We start from the raw sequence: 27,783 nt of genomic DNA, 5'->3' as shown, positions 1-27,783 counted from the left end.
TCCCATTTCATCTCCAGGGGAATCTTCCCAACCCAGGGATTGAGCCCAGGTCTCCTTCATTGTAGGCAGACGCTTTACTGTCTGAGCCACCAGGGAAGTGACATCGTTAGAAGTGAAGTTAGAAGTGAAGTTGTGGCTATTTATGTGAAGAAACTTGTTAAAAAGGGAGGAAATAGAGAATAAGTCTTAATTCTTCAAGTTTCTAACTCCAGTCTTAATTAGATTGCCTCATGGCTCAGAGTATGAACTGATGTATTGTTAGTCTGACTCGTCTTTCTTTGTATTAATAACTCTCAACAGAGAAAATCTGTTAACTCAATGTCCTGGGGAAACCGCTCAATGTGGATGGAATTCGTGTTCCTGGCCTATCCCTCCCAGTCAGAGCTGGACGTCTTGTCTTTCCTTGGGATCAGCCTGGTTTATACACGGGTCATCACCGGGAATGTCCTCATCATGGTGGCCATCCAGACCGAAGCCCGCCTCCACACACCCATATACTATCTCCTGGGCAGCCTCTCGGGAGTGGAAATCGGCTACACTGCTGTGGTGGTGCCCACCTCCTGGCCAACATCCTACGGTCGGAGAAGACCATCACCCTGCTGGGCTGTGCCACTCAGACGGGCTTCTTCGTGGGACTGGGCAGAGCCGCCTGCTTCCTCTTGGCTTCCGTGTCTATGATTGCCTCCAGGTGGCATTAGAAAGAATCTGCCGGCCAATGGAGGGTACACAAGAGAGAAGAGTTCCAGCCCTCAGTTGGGAAGATCCCCTGAAGTAGGGAATGGCAACCCACTCCAGTATTCTTGCCTGGAAAATTCCATAGACAGAGAAGCCTGGCAGTCCACGGGGCTGCAAAGGGTCGGACTCGATCGACCACGTGACTACTCTGTGCCTCTTCCATGCCTTTTGAATGAAAAGTGTCTCAGTTCAGTTCAGTTCAGTCGCTCAGTCGTGTCCGACTCTTTGCGACCCCATGAATCGCAGCATGCCAGGCCTCCCTGTCCATCACCACCTCCCGGAGTTCACTCAGACTCACATCCATCGAGTCAGCGATGCCATCCAGCCATCTCATCCTGGGTCGTCCCCTTCTTCTCCTGCCCCCAATCCCTCCCAGCATCAGAGACTTTTCCAATGAGTCAACTCTTCGCATGAGGTGTTCAAAGTACTGGAGCTTCAGCTTTAGCATCAGTCCTTCCAAAGAAATCCCAGGGCTGTTCTCCTTCAGAATGGACTGGTTGGATCTCCTTGCAGCCCAAGGGACTCTCAAGAGTCTTCTCCAACACCACAGTTCAAAAGCATCAATTCTTCATCGCTCAGCCTTCTTCACAGTCCAACTCTCACATCCATACGTGACCACAGGAAAAACCATAGCCTTGACTAGACGGACCTTTGTTGGCAAAGTAGTATCTCTGCTTTTGAATATACTATCTAGGTTGGTCATAACTTTTCTTCCAAGGAGTAAGCGTCTTTTAATTTCATGGCTGCAATCACCATCTTCAGTGATTTTGGAGCCCCAAAAAATAAAGTCTGACACTGTCTCTACTGTTTCCCCATCTATTTCCCATGAAGTGATGGGACCAGATGCCATGATCTTCGTTTTCTGAATGTTGAGCTTTAAGCCAACTTTTTCACTCTCTTCTTTCACTTTCATCAGGAGGCTTTTTAGTTCCTCTTCACTTTCTGCCATAAGGGTGGTGTCATCTGCATATCTGAGGTGATTGATATTTCTCCCGGCAATCTTGATTCCAGCTTGTGTTTCTTCCAGTCCACCGTTTCTCATGATGTACTCTGCATATAAGTTAAATAAGTAGGGTGACAATATACAGCCTCGATGCACTCCTTTTCCTATTTGGAACCAGTCTGTTGTTCCATGTCCAGTTCTAACTGTTGCTTCCTGACCTGCATACACATTTCTCAAGAGGCAGGTCAGGTGGTCTGGTATTCCCATCTTTTTCAGAATTTTCCACAGTTTATTGTGATCCACACAGTCAAAGGCTTTGGCATAGTCGATAAAGCAGAACTAGATGTTTTTCTGGAACTCTCTTGCTTTTTCCATGATCCAGCAGATGTTGGCAATTTGATCTCTGGTTCCTCTTCCTTTTCTAAAACCAGCTGTAACATCAGGGAGTTCACAGTTCACGTATTGCTGAAGCTTGGCTTGGAGAATTTTGAGCATTACTTTACTAGCGTGTGAGATGAATGCAATTGTGCGGGAGTTTGAGTATTCTTTGGCATTGCCTTTCTTTGGAATTGGAATGAAAACTGACCTTTTGCAGTCCTGTGGCCACTGCTGAGTTTTCCAAACTTGCTGGCATATTGAGTGCAGCGCTTTCACAGCATCATATTTCAGGATTTGAAACAGCTCAACTGGAATTCCATCACCTGCACTAGCTTTGTTCGTAGTGATGCTTTCTAAGGCCCACTTGACCACATTCCAAGATGTCTGGCTCTAGATTAGTGATCACATCATCATGATTATATGGGTCATAAAGATCTTTTTTGTACAGTTCTTCTGTGTATTCTTGCCACCTCTTCTTAATACCTTCTGCTTCTGTTAGGTCCAGACCATTTCTGTCCTTTATCGAGCCCATCTTTGCATGAAATGTTCCCTTGGTATCTCTAATTTTCTTGAAGAGATCTCTAGTCTTTCCCATTCTGTTGTTTTCCTCTGTGTCTTTGCATTGATTGCTGAAGAAGGCTTTCTTATCTCTTCTTGCTGTTCTTTGGAACTCTGCATTCAGGTGCTTATATCTTTTCTTTCCTCCTTTGCTTTTCACCTCTCTTCTTTTCACAGCTATTTGTAAGGCCTCCCCAGACAGCCATTTTGCTTTTTTGCGTGTCTCTTCCATGGGGATGTTCTTGATCCCTGTCTCCTGTACAATGTCACGAACCTCATTCCATAGTTCATCAGGCACTCTATCTATCAGATCTAGACCCTTAAATCCAACTGGGAATGGATGCTAGTTATGAGATTCAGGATTTTGAGTCTGGGTTATAATTTTATAATTTTTGTCACTGACTGTCTTATGACACATGTTTTATTATGTCTCAGGTGCCTTTGAAAAGAATGTGTATCCTGTAGCTGCTGAGTGCAGGCAATTGAATTAAGTTAGTTAATAGTGTGGTTCTAATCTCTATCATTTTATATCTTCACCTACTTGTGCTATGCATTCCTATCAGAGGTAGGTAAAATTTGCAACTATGATTGTCAATTGTCAGTCTCTCCCTTTAGTTCTGGCAATTTTGTCTTGTTCTAGTTCTTTTATTTCCCTTTTTTCTGAAGCTCTGTTATTCAATGTATATATATTCAGCGTGATTATATCTTGTTGATGGCTTAACCATCTTATCATTAAGCAATGTTCATTTCTATTGCTGGTAATATCCCTGGTCCAGAAATCTACATCTAATCTTAATTTGTCCACACTATCTTTTTTATGGTTAACATTTTCATGGTAAATATTGTTCTTCCTTTTGACTTCTACCTGTACTTCCTCATATATAAGGTATGGCTCTTATCAAGAGCATATAGTTTATACTTTTTCTTCTTAATCCTGATTGGACAATCTAGAGTCCCATATTTCCATGTGTATTTTATTCACCTGTTCTCTTGATTTTTAGTTTCTCCTTATCAGCCTCTTTTTGGATTTGTAAACATTTTTTCCCAACAGCTTTTTAGATATGTCTTTTGTTTCATATTGCATTCTTATCATGGCCTGCCAAGAATTGTTATAATGCTTTTGAAGTAAATGTGTAAGAAACTTTGAACAGTTTAATTCCATTTTATGCCCCCATATTTGTGCTCTTATTATAGCATGTTACTTATAAATTCCATCATACATTTTCATTTTGTTTTAAATAGTTAACATTTTTAAAGGTATTCTAACAGTAGTCTTCTACATTTTTATTTTAATTTTAAGAATAACTGAATATAGAATTCTAGAAATGACCATTTTTCTTCCATCTCTTTAAAGATGCCATCCCATTGCCCTTTGGCTCCCATTTCTCTGATGAAAAATCATTTGTGGTTTTGTGGAGAAGGGCAGGGGTTACCACTTAAAGGTACATTTTTTTCTCTTTATCTTTGATTCCCAGCCACAAAAATACAATGAATCTAAAGTTCAGGTAGGACTGGTGGATGGGTGGAAAGTAAGGAATTCATCATGTTAAAATAAGATAAAATGGAGACTACACTTGAAAATCCCCTGAGCAGACAAAATCAGTTAGGCCACGTAAGCAAAATGTAATCTAGCTTATTTCATGAATATAAGTGAAACTCTACTTAGATATTCCTTCTGTCTCTGATAATCATAAATAAAATTGCAGTCATCTTCCTAAAGTGGTATAACACCTTTTATCTAAGTCCTCTTTCATCTGGAAATTCCCATTGTAATAACCAATCATTGTACAAGTTAAACAACTTCTCCATTCTCACTTTATAAGCCATCTTGCATTAATAACAATATACCTCTGAGCTTCAAATCACTTTCAGTTTGAAGTCTCCCTTTCTGCTTAGAATTTCTTGCTCGATAAAATATTCATATCAAGTAAAGTTCTCTAAATTCTCTTTTGACAACTGTATTTAAAACACATCTAAAATGTAAAATAAGTTCACCCTCTTCCAAATCCCCCAAACCCTCATCTGATTATAGCATTAACTCAGATCCAAAAATCTTATCTAAATATCATTAGTTCAAAAGTCTCAAATCTCATCATCCAAACTATCTAAATGAAGGTCTAGATGAGACTTAGAGAACAAACGTGCTAGGATAAAATTCTTCCCCTTCTCCAGACCTAGAACTAGAAAGCAAGGTATCTGTTCCCAACACGCACAGTGGGGCAGGCATAACGTGACAGTTACAAACATTTCCATTCAAAATGAGAGAGACTGGAAGGAAAAAATGGATTTCTTGGTTCCAACCAATTCTGAAATCAAACAAGGCAGATTCCATTAGTTTTCATGGCCCAGGAATAATCCTCTGGGGCTTACAACTCCAAGCTCTGGGCCTGCGGAACCCCTCCCCGTGGCCCAAGGTCTCACTGCTGTCCCCAGAGTCATCCTTCCTTTCTCACGAAGGGTAGCACATGTTTCCCAGGTGGCTCAGTGGCATAGAATATGCCTTAAAATGGAGGAAACACAGGTTCCGTCCCTGGGTGGGGAAGAACCCCTGGAGGAGGAGATGACAGCCCACTCCAGTACTCTTGCCTGGAAAATCCCGTGGACAGAGGAGCCTGGTGGGCTGCAGTCCCTGGGGTCACAAGGCAGACGTGACTGAGCGTCACACACAGCACGTGTCTGCAGTTGAACGGTTTTCTCAGACTGTTCCCTACTTGCAGAACTTGGGGCATACAATCTTTTCTTTCTTTTCTTTCATTTTAAGCTACATTTAATGATTCTATTTGACTGGCTGGTTAGTTTTTTGGTTTAAGCAAAAAGTGTAAACTATTATTATATGTTCTGTGATTTCCAAAATTGCTGGTATGGATAGAAAGGTACGTATGTGAAGCTCCTGGGGACAATTTCCGGTCCCAGCATTTCACTGCTGCTGCCAAAATCAGAAATCCACAAAACCCAGAAGACGCTGGCTATAAAATCTTGCCCCTAAACTATGATCCATACCAGCCATGTTGATGACTTGCATATTGCTTTGCTCCTCTCATTTTCCTCTTTTTTAATTGTGGTAAGGCCACATGAGGTATACCCTTTTAACAAATCTTAAAGTACATAATACAGTTTTGTTAACTACAGCCATAATGTAAATCAGTTCTTTAGAACTCATTCTTCCTGCATAACTGAAATCTATACCAATTGAATGGCAATTCCCATTTCTCCCTGTACCCAGCCCCCCAGAAACCATGATTCCACTCTCTGTTGCTATGAATCTGACTATTTTAGATACTTCAGATAAGTGAAATTCAGTATTTACTCTTCTGTAACTTGCTTTTTTTACTTAGCATAGTATCCTCAAAGTTCATCAATGTTGTCACATATAATAAGATTTCACTTAAAGATTCAACCTTAAAGATTGATTGATATTCCGTTATATGTGTATAGCACGTTTTCTGTATCCACTCATTCCCCAATGGACACTTAGGTCATTTCCATATCTAGGCTGTTGTGAATAATCTTGTAACAAACATGGGATTATGGATATCTTATCAAGGAGGCCCCATAAAAAAATAAATTTGTAAAGATCATTTATACTGTATATCAGCTGACTTAATTAGATACTATAGTTGGCAAGTACATAATCTAAACTTTTTTAAGTTGATTTCTTTAGAATTTTTCTTTATGTTTTAAAAATACTCTTGTTGCACTTTTTAAAACTTTATTGTGGTAAGAACAGTTAACATAAGATCTATCCTCTTAACAAATTTTAAGTAAACAATACATACTAATTACCTTCTAAATCATGCATAAATATCCAAGTGAATTAACAAAGAACAATAAGAAAGTGCACATTTTCAAAAACACGATTTTGGATGACTGTATTACTGTATGTTCATCTCAACTCATAAGAAAATAAAAAAACATCTTAACTGTTCAATATTAGGGATTCACTTAATAAATTGTGGGACATCAATACTAGTCATATTAAGTTGTCACAAAAAACGTGACTGTGAACACTATATTTGAAAACACAACCTACTTTTTGATGGAAGTACTACATGCTGTCATTGCAAGAATGTAAAATATGTTTGCAGGAATGAGGTCATCTGAACAAATAAACATGTCTGGGTGAGAAAAAAAGGAAAATAATCTGAGTACAGTCTCTGTATGCGTGTAACTATCCTCCAGTTTTAAGAACCAGCACAGAGCTATTTAATTCATGATTGCCATGAATATAAAAGCAAGCTGTCTTTCCTCGCATGGATTTGTGGGTGTTTGGGACTTTATGGACAAGTTTGATATGCTTATCTGGGCTTCAGAAAAGGCCATGCCGCCTACTGTGGCTTCTGCCCTAAGACTCTTTCCCTTCTCTTTTTCCGGCGGGCCTGTCTGCTCAGATCACCACCTACCTAGAGCCTAAGAGAGCCCTTCCCAGAGCTCAGGTAGCCTCTGCACCTCTCACACGCCACATCACTCTCAGGCTCAATCCCCAGCATCCTCGCCCTGGTTTGCTTTTTGTCTGTAGCACTCACCCCTTCTGACACATTATTTCATGTTCTTTTTTTAAATTTATTTATTTTTAATTAGAGGATAATTTCTTTTACAAGGTTGGGCTGGCTTCTGCCATGCATCAGCATGAATCAGCTCTGGGTATACACGTGTCCCTTCCCGCCTGAGCCTCCCTCGCATCTCCCACCGCATCTCAGCCCTCTGGTTCATCACAAAGCACTGGCGTGTGCTGTATGATGTCTGTACGTCCCTGCCCCATACTCTGAATTCCCGCTGGCTAGCTGCTGCACACACGGTAATGTGTGTGTCTCAGGGCCACTTCTCAGCTCGTCCCTCCCTCTCCTTCCCCACTGTGCCCACTGGTCTGTTCTCTATGTCTGCGTCTCCACTGCGGTCCTGCATATAAGATCATCAATACCATCTGTTTAGATTCCCTCACATGCTCTTATCCTTACTTTCTGCTCATTGCCTTTCTTCCCCCCTCCAAGAACACAGCCTCTATGAGGGCAAAATTCTCATCTATTTTGCACCCTGATATATCCCAAACGTTGGAAATAGAACCTGGTTCATAGTAAGAATTCAATAAATATTTGTTTCATAGTAAATAAAGATACATTATTAATAATGGGTATAAGACAGGGAGGGCTTCCCTGGAGGTTCAAGTTCCCTGGTGGCTCAGACAGTAAAGAATCCACTTGCAATGCAGGAGACCCAGGTTCGATCCCTTAGGAAGATCTTCTGGAGAAGTGAATAGCTACCCACTCCAGGATTCTTGCCTGGAGAATTTCATGGACAGAGGAGCCTGGCAGGCTGCAGTCCATGGGGTAGCGAAGAGTTGGACACAACTGAGCAACTACTTTTCACATCAGACAGGGATGTGGAACTTGATTGAAAATTAAAGGCAACAGTGAGGATAAAGTATATGTTTTTAATTCCATGAGATTGGACGGAGGTGGGAAAGGAGAAACAAATTTGTAAATGAGTAGGTTAAGCGGTGGGAATATACAGGGAACTCTACTCCATGCTCTGGAGTAACGTAAACGGGAAGAAAATTCGAGGAAGAGGGGGTATGTATGTCCATGTGGCTGATCCACTTTGCTGTACAGCAGAAACTGACACGACATTATAAAGCAACTATACTCCAATTTAAAAAGAGGTGGCGATATAGCTATAATTACCAAAAAAAATAGATACAGATATATAAACATCTTGAAAGACTAGAAAAGTATCATCATAGGGAAAACTTGATCAAGAAATAGAAATAAGTAAGATAAGAAAAAATGAAACCAGCAATCAAAAGGAATCATTATGGGAAAATCTTTCATAATTTTGCTTATCAAGAAAAAAAACACAGTTCATAGAATTTTAGAGCTGGAGAATTCCTTGGAGTCTGTTTAACCTGACACCTCAGATCACAGGTATGGAAACCTGCCCACATAAGAGCTCCACTGTTTGCCTGAGGTCAACAGCTATATGACAGGTCCATAATTAGATTCCAGGTCTCCAGATGCCTAGGCTAGGGCTGAATTAGTGCATTATACATGTTTCGTGAGCTCAAGCTGAAAGGAATGTGTGTCTTCAGCAAGGCTCACTGGGATATTATCTGGAATACGTGAGTAAGTTCCCTGCTGGGCATAGAAAAGGAATGGCAACACCGTCTGGAATTCCCGGATAATGGCTATCGATGGCGACCGCGCAGAGGAGCTGCCCATGAGTCTTGTTTAGTTGATCAACTCCGGAATTTTTTCTCAGATATTTTCTCTGGCTGGCTTCAGATAAGGGGAACCACAGGGGACATTCCTCTTCCGTGGGGACTCATTAACTTTAAACAGGTGTCACAGAGGACATCAAGCACCCTGACTGAATCAAGCTAGACTGGACCCTGCATTAAGGAGGAGCTGCAGGTCTTCCCACTCAGGACTTGGGATGATTCCATAGGATCATCCTTCCAAGGGATGTTCCTCTTATCCTGCTTTGTCCTTGCCGCAAATCTCTGAGAGGTGTCTCTTCTTATGAATATCAGCATGCAAAGGATATTCTTCTCCATTCTCACCTAGACATTATGGAGGGATCACACAATGTCCACCTGTCCTCCCTAAGAGACGCTGCACAGCATGAGGTTCATGGATCCTCATTCCAAGTCATGCTTTGAGAAGAGGACAAATAGGGTCGATGACTTCCCTGGAAGAGCTCCTCTATCCTCCATGCCAAGAACTTTTAACATCTCGGCAAGAAAAGTCAACCTGATGGATTGAAGCAAATTTCAAAGCGGTAAGGGAGCACCTCAAGAGACAATTTCTTTTATTTGATTTTGACTTTATTGCTAAAAATAGTAATAAAACACAAGTATCTATAGTGCTTTGCAATTGGGGAAGAATATCCATATACATAAAATTGTGCAAAACGAAAAAGTTACCAGAGTAGGTACTACTATGCACTTTTACAGATACAAAAAGGGTTGAATTACCTCACATCCTATACCTAAGAACTGTGATGCTAGGGTAAAACTTGGATCTTTTGTCTCTCCTTTTAATATACTGTCCATAGGACTTTTTTCAAAGGTATGGCATGGACCTCACTTTTCTTTAAGTAGAATTAAATCACAAATTCTTATTGGTGCTATGTGACTATATATATATATATACTGTGGTAAAACAGATTTGGAAAATGCTTGAGGTAAAATGAAACTGTTGGCTTTACAACAGGGCCTCCCATAACTTCACTGTAACTCTTGAGAAAAATGCTTCCCAAGTTGACCATGAACATTTTCATTTCTGAGGTGTCAAGAAGTCTGTTCTAAGGAACACAGTTTAGGAACTAGTTCCTCAGAGGGTGTTTAAATTCTTTCCCATGTCATGTTCTGTTATATGGCTGAAGCTAGCGATTATGTCTTATAATTTTCTTACACATCTCCACATAGCTGAGCCCAGGACTTGAGCTCTTTCCATACATGCTGGTCTGCTTGATTTCTATACTGATCAGTTACAGTGGCCTCAGAGCTGAGGTGACGAGGCTTCGGGGGAAGCCCAGAGAAGTACCTGTCATTAGAGTTGGGGAAAGAAGAGAGTGAAGGAAAGCTTTACAGGAGAAATGGCACCTGAACACAGCTCTGAAGGAGAAGGTGCAGCTAGGGAGCGGAAGAGGAGTGTCCAAGGTGGAAGGAGCAGATGATGCCAAACCCCCAGAGCAAGAGGGGCCGAGGGAAGGGACTGAAGGTGGCCCAGCAGAGCTGGGGCATAAAGCACAAGGCGGAGGGTGGGAAACGCACCTCCTAGAAGTCAGGCAGGTCTTTCCAGGTGGCGCAGTGGGAAACAATCCGCCTGCCAAGCCAGAGACCCGGGTCCAATCCCCGGGCCAGGATCTCCCCCAGAGAAGGAAATGGCAACCCACTCCAGTATTCCTGCCTGGGATCCCATGGACAGAGGAGCCTGGCGGCCACAGTCCCCGGGGTCACAGTCAGACAAGACGGAGCAACTAAAGAACAGCAACAAAGTCAGGCAGAGCGCTTGATTCACCTTACTGCTGACTCACCCTACTGCGGACTCACCCTACTGCGGACTCACCTTACTGCTGACTCACCTTACTGCTGACTCACCCTACTGCTGACTCACCCTACTGCTGACTCACCTTACTGCTGACTCACCCTACTGCTGACTCACCCTACTGCTGACTCACCTTACTGCTAACTCTGTTAACTTACTGTGAGAGCTAATTCTCACAACCACTCTATAGGGTAACCATATATACCCTGTGTAGCTAAAAATCTGAGATTCGTGGAGATTCGGTAACTTTGTCCAATTCTGAAACTATGAAATGGCAGATCCAGAACCCACACTCTTGTTGAGAGATCAAATGTCTCTTAATTATCGTGGTCTTGGTAATCATTTATATATATATCAAATCATCATAGATACAATTACATTTGTCAGTGTTTCCTTAATAAAACTGGTGGTGGAAGGGACTGAAAAAAGGTACAATTAACTTGAGAATGGCTTAGTGGTCATCATTAGGGGAAATTGTTTGGAACAGGAGAAGTTTTAAAGAGCTTTTAGATTGTTCTACGAAAGATGCTGCTCCGCTTAGCTGTGTGCATAGCAGCAGAGTATGGGCCTGTCTCCCAGCAGCTCTGCCAGACCCATCCTGTGTCCTTTCTGCTGGGTATTTGCACTCTCTTAGCTTTCATATCACCTTTGTTGTACATAAAACGTGAAATATACTCAAGGCCTATGTATACACTTTACACTCTGGTAACTAATCACATAGAAAATAGATTCAGACCCCATATATGCTTAACACTAGCGTTATGCCTCTGAACAAGGCTTAATCTCAGCAGACCTTGAGTTTTGCATGAAGGATATATGTGGGACCAGGTACCTCTTAAGTTTCCTTATAGTTATCAGACACAGAGATCCAACTTTAAATACGCTTTATAAATAAGCACACATTTGACCTGCGGGCTTTGCTATGGTTTCCTGGCTCACTGATATTTCCACAAGTGTTTAGGTTTTATATGCACAGCGTTTACGGATTAGCAGGAAGCATATATTACACCGTGAAATACTGCTTCATCAGTCATTAGGAATAACTGCTAACTAGATGAGCTTCACAACATTATCAAACTTATTCAATAAGCACATCAATAGCTTAATTGCTGTGCATCCCACTAGCCACTAATCAAGTGAATCCATCCCACCCAAACCTTCCTTTTTGCATGCAGCAGACAAATATACACAAAATGACCTTTGGCCTAGGAAAGGCCCGTCTACGTGGGGCTAAAGAAGTTGCTACGTAAGTGGGCTATAGAGGTGCCATTGGATATGGGCTTTGAAAGAGGTTTAAAGGACATGAGATTTAACTATAATTTAACTATATTTTACAATACAAAATAATTCAATCTAGTTCAAATCAAATTTATTGTGATGAGATACTCTGATGAACAAGACAGACATTCTTGTCTTTGTGGAGCTTAAATATAGCCCTGATTGAAATGTTTACCAAAATGGCATTGCCAGGAGTGGAGTGTTCCCCAGGAAGGAATGTGGGCATCCGGAAAGAGAGTGAATTCTGCGAGCAGCAATGGTAACAGGCCTGGGAGATACTCTGAATGGTTTTTGAAAGCGTAGTAGAAGACAGAATAATAAGTGCCCCCTTATGGATTTGCATGCACTGTCATGTAATCAAGAGATGAAGCTTTGAACGCCTCCTGAAACGCCTCATGAAATACCATAGGATGATAAAGACTTAGGACACAGAACTGAGTTGCTGTTTGCACAGCACTCTTTTGGACATGAGAAAATAGAGAGCTAGCACAAGGAGAATGTCTGTTAAGAACTTTTTTAGAGACGGCCAACCTCTCATACACTGTGTGCGCTCATGCTAAATCGCTTCAGTCGTGTCCAACTCTTTGTGACGCTATGGACTCTGATCTGCCAGGCTCCTCTGTCTGTGGGGTTCTCCAGGCAAGAATACTGGAGTGGATTGCAGTGCCCTCCTCCAGGGGATCTTCCTGACCGCAGGACTGAACCCGTGTCTCTTACATCTCCTGCACTGGCAGGCAGGTTCTTTGCCGTCAGCACCAGCTCTCATATATTAGCCAGATGAAAACGTTGACGTGGTCAGATTTTTCATTTGTGTCAGTGGAGGGATGACTTCATGGTCAGTGGCCAAAAGAGATGAATTTGAATGACAAAATCCATTACTCAGAGTTGAAAACTTGAGTTGAAAACGTGAGGAAAATGTTCACAAAGATTGTGCCACACATCTCAAATGGTACACTTAATAGCAATTATATTTATTCTTATATTTCTTAAATAATCGAAGGAAAATGTATGTTTCTACAATACAACAATATCAGCTTCACCAACTCCTGTTTTGCTCAAACTCTATATAGCAAATTGGGGTCACCTAACTTACCCTATTTTATTTCGCTATACCTCAAATGATATGCTATTAAGAAAATGAGCAAATGTATGCTCCAAGTGTGAACATATGTCACAACTGATGAGGTAAGAGAAAATGTGCATTCTTTTAAAATAACCCTCAGTGGCACTCCAAAAACGGTTGGAAAGAAACACCATTAAAGTAAGTGCAAATCCTTTGAAAGTGGCCATTGAAAGGGAAAATGCTTGATTCATAAGTACAAAGTTTGATATTTTTTTATATTTTATAGACTCACTGTGAATATATGTGGAATTTTTTTCCATGAAATTGCCCTGACATAACTTGTCCTAGCAGACATCAAGCTCCAACACTATATGTCTTGCTTTATCCATACATTAAGTATGTTTTGTACCAAATCTTGACAGTTCCCATCCAAGTTAAAAGCTGCTTATTTGATTTTCATGTCTTAATAGGGGCTTCCCTGGTGCTTCAGCTGGTAAAGAATCCACCTGCAATGTGGGAGACCTGGGTTTGATCTCCTGGGTTGGGAAGATCTGCTGGAGAAGGGATAGTCAACCTGGTTTCATTGTTGACTATCTGGTGATGTTCATGTGTAGAGTCTTCTCTTGTGTTGTTGGAAGAGGGTGTTTGTGATGACCAGTGCATTCTCTTGGCAAAACTCTGTTAGCCTTTGACCTGCTTCGTTTTGTACTCCAAGGCCAATCTGCCTGTTACTCCAGGGATCTCTTGACTTCCTACTTTAGCATGCCTGTCCCCTATAATGAAAAGGATATCTTTTGGGGTATTAGTTCTAGAAGGTCTTGTAGGTCTTCATAGAACCATTCAACTTCAGCTTCTTCAGCATTACTGGTTGGGACATAGACTTGGATTACCGTGATAGTGAATGATTTGCCTTGGAAACGAACAGAGATCATTCTGTCGTTTTTGAGATTGCATCCAAGTACTGCATTTTGGACTCTTTTGCTGACTATGATGGGTACTTCCTTTCTTTTAAGGGATTCCTGCCCACAGTAGTAGATACAATGTTCATCTGAGCTAAATTCATCCATTCCAGTCCATTTTAGTTGACTGATTCCTAAAATGTTGACGTTCACTCTTGCCATCTCCTGTTTCAGTTCAATTCAGTTGCTCAGTCATGTCCGACTCTTTGCAACCCCATGAACCACAGAACACCATCCATCACCAATACTCCTGTCCATCACCAACTCCTGGAGTTTACCCAAACTCACATCCATTGAGTTGGCAATGCCATCCAACAACCTCATCCTCTGTCATCCCCTTCTCCTCCTACCTTCAATCTTTCCCAGCAACAGGGTCCTTTCCAATGAGTCAGCTCTTCACATCCAGTGGCCAAAGTATTGGAGTTTCAGACTCAACATCAGTCCTTCCAATGAACACCCAGGACTGATCTCCTTTAGGATGGACTGGTTGGATCTCCTTGCAGTCCAAGGGACTCTCAAGAGTTTTCTCCAACACCACAGTTCAAAAGCATCAATTCTTCGGCATTCAGCTTTCTTTATAGTCCAGCTCTCACATCCATACATGACCACTGGAAAAACCATAGCCTTGACTAGACGGACCTTTGTTAACAAAGTAATGTCTCTACTTTTCGATATACTGTCTAGGTTGGTCATAACTTTCCTTCCAAGGAGCAAGCGTCTTTTAATTTCATCACTGCAATCACCATCTGCAGTGATTTTGGAGCCCAAGAAAATAAAGGCTATCACTGTTTCCAATGTTTCCCCACTTATTTTGCCATGAAGTGATGGGACCAGATGCCATAATCTTAGATTTCTGAATGTTAAGCTTTAAGCCAACTTTTTCACTCTCTTCTTTCATTTTCATCAAGAAGCTTTTTAGTTCTTCTTCACTTTCTCCCATAAGGGTAGTGTGATCTGCATATCTGAGGTTATTGGTATTTCTCCCGGCAATCTTGATTCCAGCTTGTGCTTCTTCCAGCCCAGCGTTTCTCATGATGTACTCTGCATATAAGTTAAATAAGCAGGGTGACGATATATAGCCTTGATGTACTCTTTTTCCTATTTGGAACCAGTCTGTTGTTCCATGTCCAGTTCTAACTGTTGCTTCCTGACCTGCATACAGGTTTCTCAGGAGGCAGGTCAGGTGGTCTGGTTATTCCCATCTCTTTCAGAATTTTCCACAGTTTATTGTGATCCATACACTCAAAGGCTTTGGTATAGTCAATAAAACAAAAATAGATATTTTTATGGAACTCTCTTGCTTTTTCAATGATCCAATGGATGTTAGCAATTTGATCTCCAGTTCCTCTGCCTGGATCACTTCCAATTTGCCTTGATTAATGGACCTAACATTCCAGGTTCCTATGCAATATTGCTTTTTACAGCATCAAATTTTACTTCCATCACCACTCACATCCACAACTGGGTGTTGTTTTTGCTTTGACTCCATCTCTTGACTCTTTCTGGAGGTATTTCTCCACTGATCTCCAGTAGCATATTGGGCACCTACCAACCTGAGGAGTTTATCTTTCAGTGTCCTATCTTTTTGCCTTTTCATACAGTTCATGGGGTTCTCAAGGCAAGAATACTTAAATGGTTTGCCATTCCCTTCTCCAGTGGACCACATTTTGTCAGAACTCTCCACCATGACCTATCTGTCATGGGTGGCCCTACATGGCATGGCTCATAGTTTCATTAAGTTAGACAAGGCTGTGGTCCATGTGATCAGTTTGGTTAGTTTTCTGTGATTGTGGTTTCCATTCTGTCTTCCCTCTGATAAAGAAGGATAAGAGGCTGATGGAAGCTTCATGATGGGAGAGACTGATTGAGGGAGAGACTAGGTCTTGTTCTGATGGGTGGGGCCATGTTCAGTAAATCTTTAATCCAATTTCTGTTGATGGGCGGGGCTGTGTTCCCTCCCTATTATTTGACCTGAGGCCAAATTTCGGTGGAGGTAATGAAGATAATGGCACCTCCTTCAAAAGGGCCCATGCACGCACTGCTACGCTCAATGCCCCCAACCCTGCAGCAGGCCACCGCCGACCCACCGCTGCCTCCGCCAGAGACTCCTGGACACTCACAGGCCAGTCTGGGTCAAGTCTCTTGTGGGGTCACTGCTCCTTTCTCCTGGATCCTGGTGCACACAAGGTTCTGTGTGTGCCCTCCCAGAGTCTATTTTTGGCAGTCTGTAAGTTCTGGCAGCTCTATGGTAGGGTAACTGGCGACCTCCTCCAAGAGGGCTTGTGCTACACCCAGGTCTGCAGCACCCAGAGCCCTGCCCCTGCGGCAGCCCACTGCTGACCCGGCCCTCCGCAGGGGACACGGAAACACAGGTCTGGCTCAGTCTCTGTGGCATCTCTGGGTCCTGGTGCACACAATGTTTGTCTCTGGCCAGTATGGGGTTTGGTTCTAAATGCAATTTCACCCCTCCTACTGTCCTGCTGGAGCTTCTCCTTTGGATGTGGAGTATTGTTTTTTCGCAGGATCCAACATTCTCCTGTTGATGGTTGTTCAGCAGTGAGTTCTAATTTTGGAGTTCTGGCAGGAGATGATGAGCACACGTCCTTCTACTCCGCTATCTTGGAGTAATATTAATCACGCAGCAACCCAGATTTTTTGTTGAGGAATTATTTTAATTGTATTTAAAGTGAATGGCATGCAAGTGTCAACTTAAAAAATATTCACAACATAAAAGTTGAGAGTTATGTTTTATTTGGTGGGAATTTTTAGGACTTCAAGACAGCATCTCAAGTGACCCTGAGAACTACTCCAAGGAGGCGAGGGGAGGAGCCAGGTCATATAGAAGTTTTACACCAAAGGGCAGGTAGTCTGAATGTCAAAAATTAAAGGTTATTATTAATTAAAGAAAACCAGGTAATCCAAGCTAAGGAATTTAGCTCCTGTCTATGTAGGGGGAAATGCAAGAGTCTGGGTTCACTGAAATCATTCTTTTGATATGCAACTCAGCTATCTGGGACCAATTTCCTGTTTTCACATCCTGAGCTTCCTTTCCTCGAGGCTCACCTTAGGGAGTGACCATAGGTCTGCTGGCTGCTAGAAGGCAGATAGTCTCCTTCCTGTGACCTTCAGGGCTCACCAGCTCACCCTGGAGGGCTGGAAACGCTGATGTCTGTGACATCCTTATTTACTGATAACACAGGAAATATTCCATTTCTCACAAGCATACCTCATTTTATCGCGCTTCACTTTACTGTGCTTCACAGATATTTCATTGTTTGACAAGTTGAAGGTTTGCCCTGCATCGAGCCAGTCTATTGATGTCATTTTCCAATAGATCTGCTCACTTGTTCTTTCTGTGTCACATTTTGGTAATTTCTTGCAATATTTCAAACATTGTCATTATTGTTCTACTTTTTATGGTGATTTGTTTTCTGTGATCTTTGTATTATTCTTGCAAAAAGATGACTGGCAGAAGCTCAAGTGATCGTTAGCATTTTTTAGCAATAAACCACTTTCTAATTAAGGTCTCTATATTTTTATAGTCAATGGGGTCACCAAGAGTCAGACACAACTGAGTGACTAAGACTTTCAGTTTCACTTTCATATTTTTAGACATAATGCTATTATTGCACATTTAATAGACTATAGTATGGTGTAAAAAAACTTTTAAATGCACTGGGAAACCAAAAATAATTATGACTTGCTTTATCGTGATAATTGCTTTATCTCTATGGTCTTGAACTGAACTCACAGTACCCCTGAGGTATGCCCATGTTTCCTAAGCCCTGGTAAATTTGAGAAAGTCTTTCTGTTGCTTTTGAACATAAAGCTCTAAAGCCTGGGTATAGCATTCTTTCACAAAAATTGTTTTTCTTTAAACGCTGTAGACATTGCTCTATTGTCTCTTGGGGTTTTATATTGAAAATAAAAGTGTAGCCCACTCTAATATAAAAGTGCTTAGTTGACAGGTATTTTCCCCTTCCCTCATAAAACTTATTCACCTGATGGTTTTAATGCCCATTTGAATTCCGCTATTGCATCTTTAGTTTTCTTATTTTCTTTTCTTACCTCAGGCAGCTCCACTTCATTATTACCTGATTCCCTTTACATGTTCCTTTCATCTGAATTTGTCCAAGTCTTAAAAGTTTAGGTTCATGGTCGAAAATTTTTTTAAATATTCAAATGAAAGGAAACATACAAAGAGTATATATCAGAAAGGGTTGTAATAAAAGATGTTTGCCTAGTTTCATATAGAGTCAAAATTGGATGAAAAGTGAGAAATTCATGAATAAATTATAGTGTAGCCATAAAAAAAATGGGATACTATAACACAGTGGAAAGAACAAAGTCTTGCTATACAAAACAGCAAGACTAACTTTGCAGACATAATGTTGAAGCCAGGTACAATAAAGCACACACTTTATTATTACATATGTAAATTGAAGCACAGTTTAACTAATCTTCAGTGATAAGGCCAAAAGAGTGGTTATATTTGTGAAGCATAAAGACTGAGAGAAGATATAAAGAATGTTTGTAGGTTACTAGAATTTTTCTATATATTAATCTGGATAGAGTTTATGCTGGTACATTTACTGTGTAAAAAACAGATCAAACTATACATTTAGAATGTGTGAAGTTCTTTCTGTGTATGCTATATTTCAAAAAGAATGTTTACCAAAAATGTAAACAATACATTGATTTACCTGATTTTGAAAATATCTACAATTATTAATAGAGTCAGTCCTCCCTATCCACATGGTCTGTACCCATGAGTTCAGTTCAGTTCAGTCACTCAGTCATGTCCGACTCTCTGTGATCCCATGGACCGCAGCTCACCAGGCTTCCCTGTTCATCACCAACTCACTCTCAGAGCCTACTCGATGTCCATCGAGTCAGTGATGCCATCCAGCCATCTCATCCTCTGTCATTCCCTTCTCCTCCTGTTTTCAATCTTTCCCAGCAACAGGGTCTTTTCAAATGAGTCAGTTCTTTGCATCAGGTGGACAAAGTATTGGAGTTTCAGCTTCAGCATCAGTCCTTCCAATGAATATTCAGGACTGATCTCCTTTAGAATGGACTGGTTGGATCTCCTTGCAGTCCAAGGGACTCTCAAGAGTCTTCTCCAACACCACAGTTCAAAAGCATCAATTCTTCGGCGCTCAGCTTTCTTTATAATCTAACTCTCACATTCATATATGACTATTGGAAAAACCATAGCCTTGACCAGACAGATATTTGTCAGCAAAGTGATGTCTCTGCTTTTAAATAAGCTGTCGTAAGTTGGTCATAACTTTTCTTCCAGGGAGCGAGCATCTTTTAATTTCATGGCTGCAATCGCCATCTCCAGTGATTTTGGAGCCCAAAATAATAAAGTCTGTCACAGTTTCCACTGTTTCCCCTTCTATTTGCCATGAAGTGATGGGACCAGATGCCATGATCTTAGTTTTCTGAATGCTGAGTTTTAAGCCAACTTTTTCATTCTCCTTTTTCACTTTCATCAGGAGCCTCTTTAGTTCTTCTTTGCTTTCTGCCATAAAGATGGTGTCATCTCCATATCTGAGGTTATTGATATTTCTCCTGGCAATCTTGATTCCAGTTTGTGCTTCATTCAGCCCAGCATTTCTCATGATGAAGAATTGATGCTTTTGAACTGTGGTGTTGGAGAAGACTCTTGAGAGTCCCTTGGACTGCAAGGAGATCCAACCAGGCCATTCTGAAGGAGATCAGCCCTGGGATTTCTTTGGAAGGAATGATGCTAAAGCTGAAACTCCAGTACTTTGGCCACCTCATGCGAAGAGTTGACTCATTGGAAAAGACGTTGATGATGGGAGGGATTGGGGGCAGGAGGAGAAGGGGACGACAGAGGATGAGATGGCTGGATGGCATCACTGACTCGATGGACATGAGTCTGAGTAAACTCTGGGAGTTGGTGATGGACAGGGAGGCCAGGCATGCTGCGATTCATGGGGTTGCAAAGAGTCGGACATGACTGAGCAACTGAACTGAACTAAACTCTGCATATAAGTTAAATAAGCAGGGTGATAGTATAAAGCCTTAACGTACTTCTTTCCTGATTTGCAATCAGTCTGTTGTTTCATGTCCAGTTCTAACTGTTGCTTCTTGACCTGCAAACAAATTTCTCAGGAGGCAGGTCAGGTGGTCCGGTAGTCCCATTTCGTTAAGGATTGTCTGCAGTTTGCTGCCATGCACACAGTTGAAGGCTCTGGCGCACTCAGAGAAGCAGAAGTAGGTGTCTTTGTGGCACCCCCTTGCTTTTACAATGATCCAGCAGATGCTGGATCTGCACCCATGGGTTTGACCAATCAGCAATAGAGAATTTTTTTGATTTCCAGAAAATTACCCAAAGCAAAACCTGAATTTGCAGGGCACCAGCAACTATTTACAATGCATTTGCATTGTATTAGGTATTATAAGTAATCAGAAGGAAATGGCAACCCACTCTAGTGTTCTTGCCTGGAGAATCCCAGGGACAGAGGAGCCTGGTAGGCTGCTGTCTCTGGGGTCACACAGAGTCAGACATGACTGAAGTGACTTAGCAGCAGCAGAGAGGATATAAAGTATATGGGAGGATGTGTGCAGGTTATAGGCAAACACTATCCTGTTTTATGAAAGGAACTTAAGCCTTCCTGGACTTTGGCATCAATCTCCCACAGATAACAAAGTACAACTGTACGCAACTCGAACTAAATACAAGCAAAGAATTAGCCCTTGTCAATTGGATTTTAAGTAACAGAAAAAAGACATCTCTGTCATCAGAAACTTCTGCAGATTAGAATCTATCCCATCCATGAAGACTGCCAAGGGAGAATGTGCCGTGCCCTCTATTGTGAATTCATTTCCAAACAGTGAGATTGGAAACTGGATATTAAATAGGCAATTCCAAATCAAAAGCAAAATTTTAAGTCCTTGATTCTACTCACACAATTGAGTAATTCAGGAAAGGCAGTCTCAGCATCTTTGGTCCTCTTCCGCAGGAGACATGTGTGCGAGGAGCCCTGTCCTCAACCAGTCTGGCCCCACGGAGTTTGTGTTTCGGGTCTTCACCACCGTCCCGGAACTCCAGGCCCTCCTCTTCGTCCTCTTCCTCGTCCTCTACTTGGTGATCCTTTGCGGCAACACGGCCATCGTCTGGGTGGTGTGCACACACAGCTCACTCCACACCCCCATGTACTTCTTCCTCAGCACTCTGTCCTTCTTGGAAGTCTGCTACACCACCGTGGTGGCACCCTTGATGCTTTCCAACATTTTGGGGGCCCAGAAGCCCATCCCACTGGCTGGCTGTGGGGCCCAAATGTTCTTTTTCGTCACCCTGGGCAGCACTGACTGCTTCCTCTTGGCGGTCATGGCCTATGACCGCTACGTGGCCATCCGCCACCCGCTGCATTACACGCTCATCGTGACTCAGAAGCTCTGCGTGCAGATGGTGGGCTGTGCCGTGGGCCTGGCCTCCCTCCTCTCCCTGCAGCTCACCATCCTAATCTTCACCCTGCCCTTCTGCGGGCACCACCTCGAAATCAACCACTTCCTGTGTGACGTGCCCCCGGTCCTGCGGCTGGCCTGCGCGGACATCCGCCTGCACCAGGCCGTGCTCTATGCCGTGGGCAGCCTCGTGCTGACCGTGCCCTTCCTCCTCATCTCCGTCTCCTACGTGCTCATCGGCTCGGCCATCCTGCGCATCCGCTCTGCGGCGGGCCGCCGCCGGGCCTTCTCCACCTGCTCCTCCCACCTCGCCGTGGTCCTGCTGCAGTATGGCTGCTGCAGCCTGGTCTACCTGCGCCCGCGGTCCAGCACCTCGGAGGACGAGGACCGCCAAATCGCCCTGGGCTACACCTTCGTCACCCCCTTACTCAACCCCCTGATTTACACTCTGCGCAACAAGGATGTCAAAGGCGCTCTGAAGAATGCCTTCGTCAGTAAAGCAGCCTCAGACAACACTTGAAGGCTTAGGGGGCTGGGGTGGGTGTTTGTCACTTGCCATCATGACAAAGAGAGCACTTTCATGCTTTCCCACCGTGTGCCATTGATTTGACGTTTTGCCCTATTTGGCCCAGGTCCACAACCGGTACTCATAAAAGCAGAGTCCAAGACGGAAGGCTTCCTCTTCCTGCCTGATAATGAGGCATGGGGCCCTTGCTTGCAGTGCAATGCTTGCTCGTGGCTCTTCAAAAGTGGCAGTGGGGGGCTGGTCTGATAATGAGATTGCACATGTGGCATCACCCTCCAATTAAAAATTAATTTTAAAAAATAAATTGGTATAACCTTTTGTAACTGAAAATTAGGTCCCTGCCCCCAGTGCTGAGTGAGTAATGAGGGCAACCTGGCTATGTTCCAGTGTCTCCTAGTTTATGGTCTATGGGAGCTTAAATAGAATTTGTATCCTACTGTGTGTGAACATCTTATAAATCTTTATTATGTTGAATTGGTTCACAGCACTTTTTATGTCTACTATATCCTTCTACTAAAATGGCAACCCACTCCAGTACACTTCCCTGGAGAATTCCTTGGACAGAGAGGGCTGGCAGGCTACAGTCCAAGGGGTCACAAAGAGTCAGACGCAACTGACCAACTAAACATCAACAATACCCTTCTACTTTTCTGTGTATCCATTCTATTAATTTTTGATTGTTTGATATTGAAACTCCAACTAAAAATCTTAATTTTATCTTCTTAAAAAGATAATTGTAACATATAGTGGAACTAAATGTAAGTTTGTTCTGTATTTTCCAAGTCTCCTGTAAATGTACTATCAATACTTTCGTAATTTAAAAAGTAACAAAGAAAGAGAAATGAGGTCAAGGTTGTGAGGACAAAGAAAGAGAAATTTATTAATTTGCTGGAAAACGAGAAGGGTAGCAGACTAGCATCTTGAAAACTGCCCTCCTGCTCTCTGAGAGAGGGTAGGTCAATTTAAAGAGGATGATGAGGGTCGGTCGGAATGGTAGGACTATGTGACCAAGGCTTCACTGAGCAGGTGCCACTATTTTTGACTTTCCCACGATTCATGGCCATTGTGGTTGTCTGCCTTTGATCAAGATGTTCCAACAGTTTTTCTGCCAACCACTTTGTCCTAAGCACCTGTGACTCAAGATAAGAACAACTAGCAAAACAGGAAAGAAGTTATCAGCATAGTCAGCAGAAAAAAGCAGCATGTGTACATTATTAAACACATGAGTTAAAAGAGAAGGTTAGTTATTAGATTTTTAACTCTGTAGTCAGCTACACCTTCTGAATGCTGTGTGACCAAGTACACCAAAGGCCTAGAAAACTTTCTATTCTTTGATTCAATAATTCTTATTCTAAAAGTACAACCTCAGATAACTGAGTCAAACAAAAATGAAAATACAAAACTGTTTCTTTATTTTTTAAAAGCTATTAAAATGTAATTTCAAATATTGGATACAAAAATAGAGTGTACTTTGAATTACATTTAATATTTCATAATAAAGGCACATATAAGTGATAAAAAGCAAGGTACAAATCTTTATTTACAATAGGAACCCAATTTTTTAAAAATGCATATGCATAATGATGAATAGAAATACACCTAACAGTTAACAGTTGTTATATGTGATTTGTAGAATTATGGATAATGTTTTTCTTCTATACCCATTTAGGCATTTTTCATGATTTTTAATATAAGATTCTGTTACTTTTATAATTGGGAAAATAGTCATTTATAAGAGGAATCTGAGGCTCTTATAAATTTATTTGACAAGTAAACTTTCCATCATCACAGTGATGATGTTTTCGTGTTTTTCCTAAATTTTTCATGTTTTTCCTAGATTAACACTTTTTGCTTTGGTTACGTCCTCTCTTCGAAACTAGATTTAATACTTTAAAATGTTTTATATAATTTCACACGGTGATAAGGAGAACTAAACACGTGTTACTTATTCCAGGAACAGCTATAGATTTAACAATATTAAAAATGCCTTTGCTTTCAACTAAACATTGAAGAAGACGAAGAAAGCTCTCTGGTGGGCAGGTTGCTTATGAACAAACCCAGGTCAAGTCACATCAGAACATAATGAATCAATTAAATGTATATACTGAACTTGGCATTGCTGAGAATGCGAACAAAAGTTTGCAGCTGCAGTTTCTTGCTTCCTTTCATTTGTACTCACTGTCACAAATTATAGAGAAGACTAACGTGGAATTCCAAAGGAAGGGGCTACCCTGGTGGCTCAGTGGTAAAGAATCCACATGTCAATGCAGGGGACACAAGAGACGAGGGTTTGATCCCTAAGCCAGGAAGATCCCCTGGAGGAGGAAATGGCAACCCACTCCAGTATCCTTGCCTGGAGAATCCCATGGACAGAGGAGCCTGGTGGGCTGCAGTCCATGGGGTTGTGAAAGAGTCAGACACGACTGAGCGCTGCGCAAAGGGAAGAGTGTTGAAACATTACCCTGTTGGGAAGAAGGCTCTGAAGTGCTGATCAGTCCTTTCCACTGAATTACGGAGTTCCCCCAGTTGCCTTCCTGAGTATATTTTAGCTGAATGTAATGAGCTCCTTCTTATTATTAATAAATTATTTCCTTAAAGTAAGAGTCTTTGCATGAAGATACCAGATTCTGGAATTAGAACATTGAGTGGAATATCAGTGCATCATGAGTCATATCATGGGACTGACTTGTCAATCAATGATGTTTCTTTGAGAAAATGATGGTGCCCCTCCCCCACACACCCCACCCCCATCCCCCAGCCCCTGGTAACAAGGTAGACTCATGGTAGCATAAGTGGAAGTCAGAACTTACAAAATTATTTTAGGTTTCCTCCACTTTGCATCTCCTGCATCTTCACTGCTCCTTTCAAATTTCCATTTCTTTCAAAGCCCTGCTCATCCTTTTCATGTTCATCCTTTTGGGTCTGTGAGTCTGTTCTTGGTATCAAATGACTTACAGAGAAGCACTTGCCCAGGAGGTACACTCCCCTTTTGCTGGCATTCTCTAACTATGCCTGTCTCATTAGAACTTTATTAAAATGCAGTTTATCACAGAATATAATCGAGTAACCATGTGATTCCACTGTGAATCAATAAGCACACTGTGGCCAGAACACACGACAAAAACATCACTAGTGTGTTGATACAACAGGTTCCTCCAACTCTTTTCATGCAGTTTTACTGGTGGATGAGAAAAAGGGTTAGTTATGGCAGCAGGAGTGGTGCTTCTGTGTGGGAAATCCTTCCCAGCATTTCTCCCCACCCGCTCTCCCAAAAAAAGTACTTATTTTTAAATCCAAAGTCTGAAAAAAAGTAATTGCGAAATCAGGAAAATTGAGGAAGTTATTATAATTGTGCTGCAGGAATTAAAGCATAATAATCACTCAACATCACTAATTATCAGGGAAATGCAAATGAAAACCTACAATGAGATAGCACCTTACAACTGTCAGAATGGCTATCATCAAAAAGTCGACAGAAAATCTACAGAGAAGAGACTAGTGGTTAGCAGTAGGGAGAAGGAAGAACGGAAAGGCAAGACAGGGAAAGAGGAGTAAGAGGTACAAAATATGTACCTTTATGAATAAAATAAATCAGATACGAGGATATATTGTACAGCATAGGGAAAATAGCCAAAATGCTATAAGTTTAAATGGAATACAATCTACAACAATAACTGAATCATTATGTTGTATGCCTAAAACAAATATAATGCTGCAGATAAATTACAGATTGATTTTTAAAATAAATAAAATATAATTTAATTTAAAAATAAATAAACAAAGCATAACCATCAATGTAGAGAGGTTTCTGGTTCAGAGGGATCCACTCATGTCAGGAAGAAAGTGGGGACCAACCAGGAAATGTGACGTGCAGCGTCAGAGGTTGAGTCTGCATTTCTGAGACCAGAACTAGAAGCACTGGGAGAAACTGTCACGATCGGATCAGTCAGTCTTGATGGTAGCTGTTCCCATATGTGTGTTTATGGCCCATTTGCTGTTAACAGGGAGTTATTCTTGCAAGTAAAGGAAGTAGTCGTTAGTTCACGTGCATAAGATACTTTATACAAATCCTGTGAGAGATGTTCCAGGAAATAATACATTATAGAAACAAATAAGTCCTTAAACTGGCCATTTTGACATGATTCTGTCTAATGCTTTTAATCCTGTTGGGAGATCTGAATGCTCACTTATCCGAGTACTGCCCAGCCATGTCCCTGGAGCATTGTCCAGTGTTTGGCTGATCTCTGTAGCTGGCGATGGTGGTGGTTTGGTTGCTAGGTTGTGGCTCTTACTACCGCATGTACTGTAGCCCGCCAGGCTTCCTGTCCATGGGGCTCTCCAGGAAGAAAACTGGAGTGGGTTGCAATTTCATTCTCCAAAGAATCTTCTTGACCTGGGAATCCGTTAGGTAGTTAGAATAGGGAAAGGGAGTCCAGAATGGCGGTGGCTAAAAGATAAGGAAGAGAAAAGCTCGTGAAAATAGAACAAAGGAAGGTCCGAGGACCAGAGTGAGGACCTCCGGTAAAACAGACAACACTCCTGGCTGGCCCAATTTACATAGGACGGGCCCAGGGGGGAAGAAAAATACATAAAAAGAGGAGCCAAAGCTAGCTCTCTCTCCCACGCGCTGGGGCACTCTTCTCTTCGCTTCTTTGGATCAATGTGCCCTCACGCCTCAAAGATGGATTTTCCTGCCATCTTCTAAATAAAAGAGAGCTGTAACACTGATTTGTCTAAGAGCTATAACACGGTCTGTCCAAGACCCAAGAGCTGTGACACGCCGAGGGGGCTTTCATGTCCGTCACTCCAAATCTTTGTTGTGACGAGACAAAAACCGAGAAGCGTGCACTCGCGTGACAGACCCGACCCAGGTCTCCTGCACAGCAGGCAGCCTCGCGCATTACAGGAGGATTCTTTACCGACTCAGCCACCAGGTCATCCCCCATAGTCTGCAGCACTTAGTATATACTAAAACACCTAAAATTTGTAATTATTAAGCAAATTTTAGATAGCTGAACTAATGAGTAAAGAGTACTAAGAATGCTGAAAATATTTTAAGAATGACTTATTACCTTATAGTTTTCATAAAAATTCCCAGGAATTTCAAGTTCCCATTCCCACATGTTGAAGACCAGGAAAACCACATAGGGAGTGCTTGCCCAAGCACGTCGGTGTTATCCAACTACAACTAATGCATAGAGAGGGAGAGATGGCTAGATGAGGAAATCACTGAATGCAAGAGATTACCGTACAACAGTACATCTTGGGCAGTTTGTTTCAGAGATATTGGGTGGGTTAAAAATAAGCTGCAGTACACCGTCAAGAGTCAACACAAGAGGTATTTTCATAACGATTATCTCTTTCTCAGCAGTGACTTTGAAAACCATATAAAATCACAGATTCTGCTAAAGAAAGTTCAAACTGCCGCACAATTGCTCTCATTTCACACGCTAGGAAGGTTATGCTCAATATCCTTCAAGTTAGGCTTCAGCAGTATGTGAACTGAGACACTCCAGATGTGCAAGCTGGGTTTAGAAAAGGCAGAGGAACCAGAGAGCCAATTGCCAACATCTGTTAGATCATAGAGAAACCAAGGGAATTCCAGAAAAAACATCTACTTCTGCTTCATCGACTGTGCTAAAGCCTTTGGCTGTGGATCACAACAAACTGTGGAAAATACTTAAGGAGATGGGAATACCAGACCAACTTAGCTGTCTCCTGAGAAACCTGTATGTGGATCAAGAAGCAACAGTTAGAATCTTAAATGAAACAATGGACTGGTTCAAAACTGGGAAAGAAGTAAGACAAGGCTGTATGTTGTCACCCTGCTTATTTAACTTATATGCAGAGTGCTGTGTGCT

General features: G+C 41.9%; 1 protein-coding gene across 1 annotated transcript; it reads left to right on the top strand.

Annotated features, from left to right (window-relative positions):
* The first annotated feature begins 318 nt into the window (after nucleotides 1-318).
* On the top strand, nucleotides 319-21,916 carry LOC128059996 (olfactory receptor 10Q1-like). Its single transcript, XM_052652212.1, is given in 3 exon segments — nucleotides 319-550; nucleotides 553-634; nucleotides 21,286-21,916. Coding segments are annotated over 3 exon segments (945 nt in total).
* The last annotated feature ends 5,867 nt before the right edge of the window (nucleotides 21,917-27,783 follow it).

This window comes from Budorcas taxicolor, chromosome 15 (assembly GCF_023091745.1).
Source record: "Budorcas taxicolor isolate Tak-1 chromosome 15, Takin1.1, whole genome shotgun sequence".
In the NCBI taxonomy this organism is placed as follows: Eukaryota; Metazoa; Chordata; class Mammalia; order Artiodactyla; family Bovidae; genus Budorcas; species Budorcas taxicolor.
This window is presented reverse-complemented; position numbering and strand designations above follow the sequence as displayed.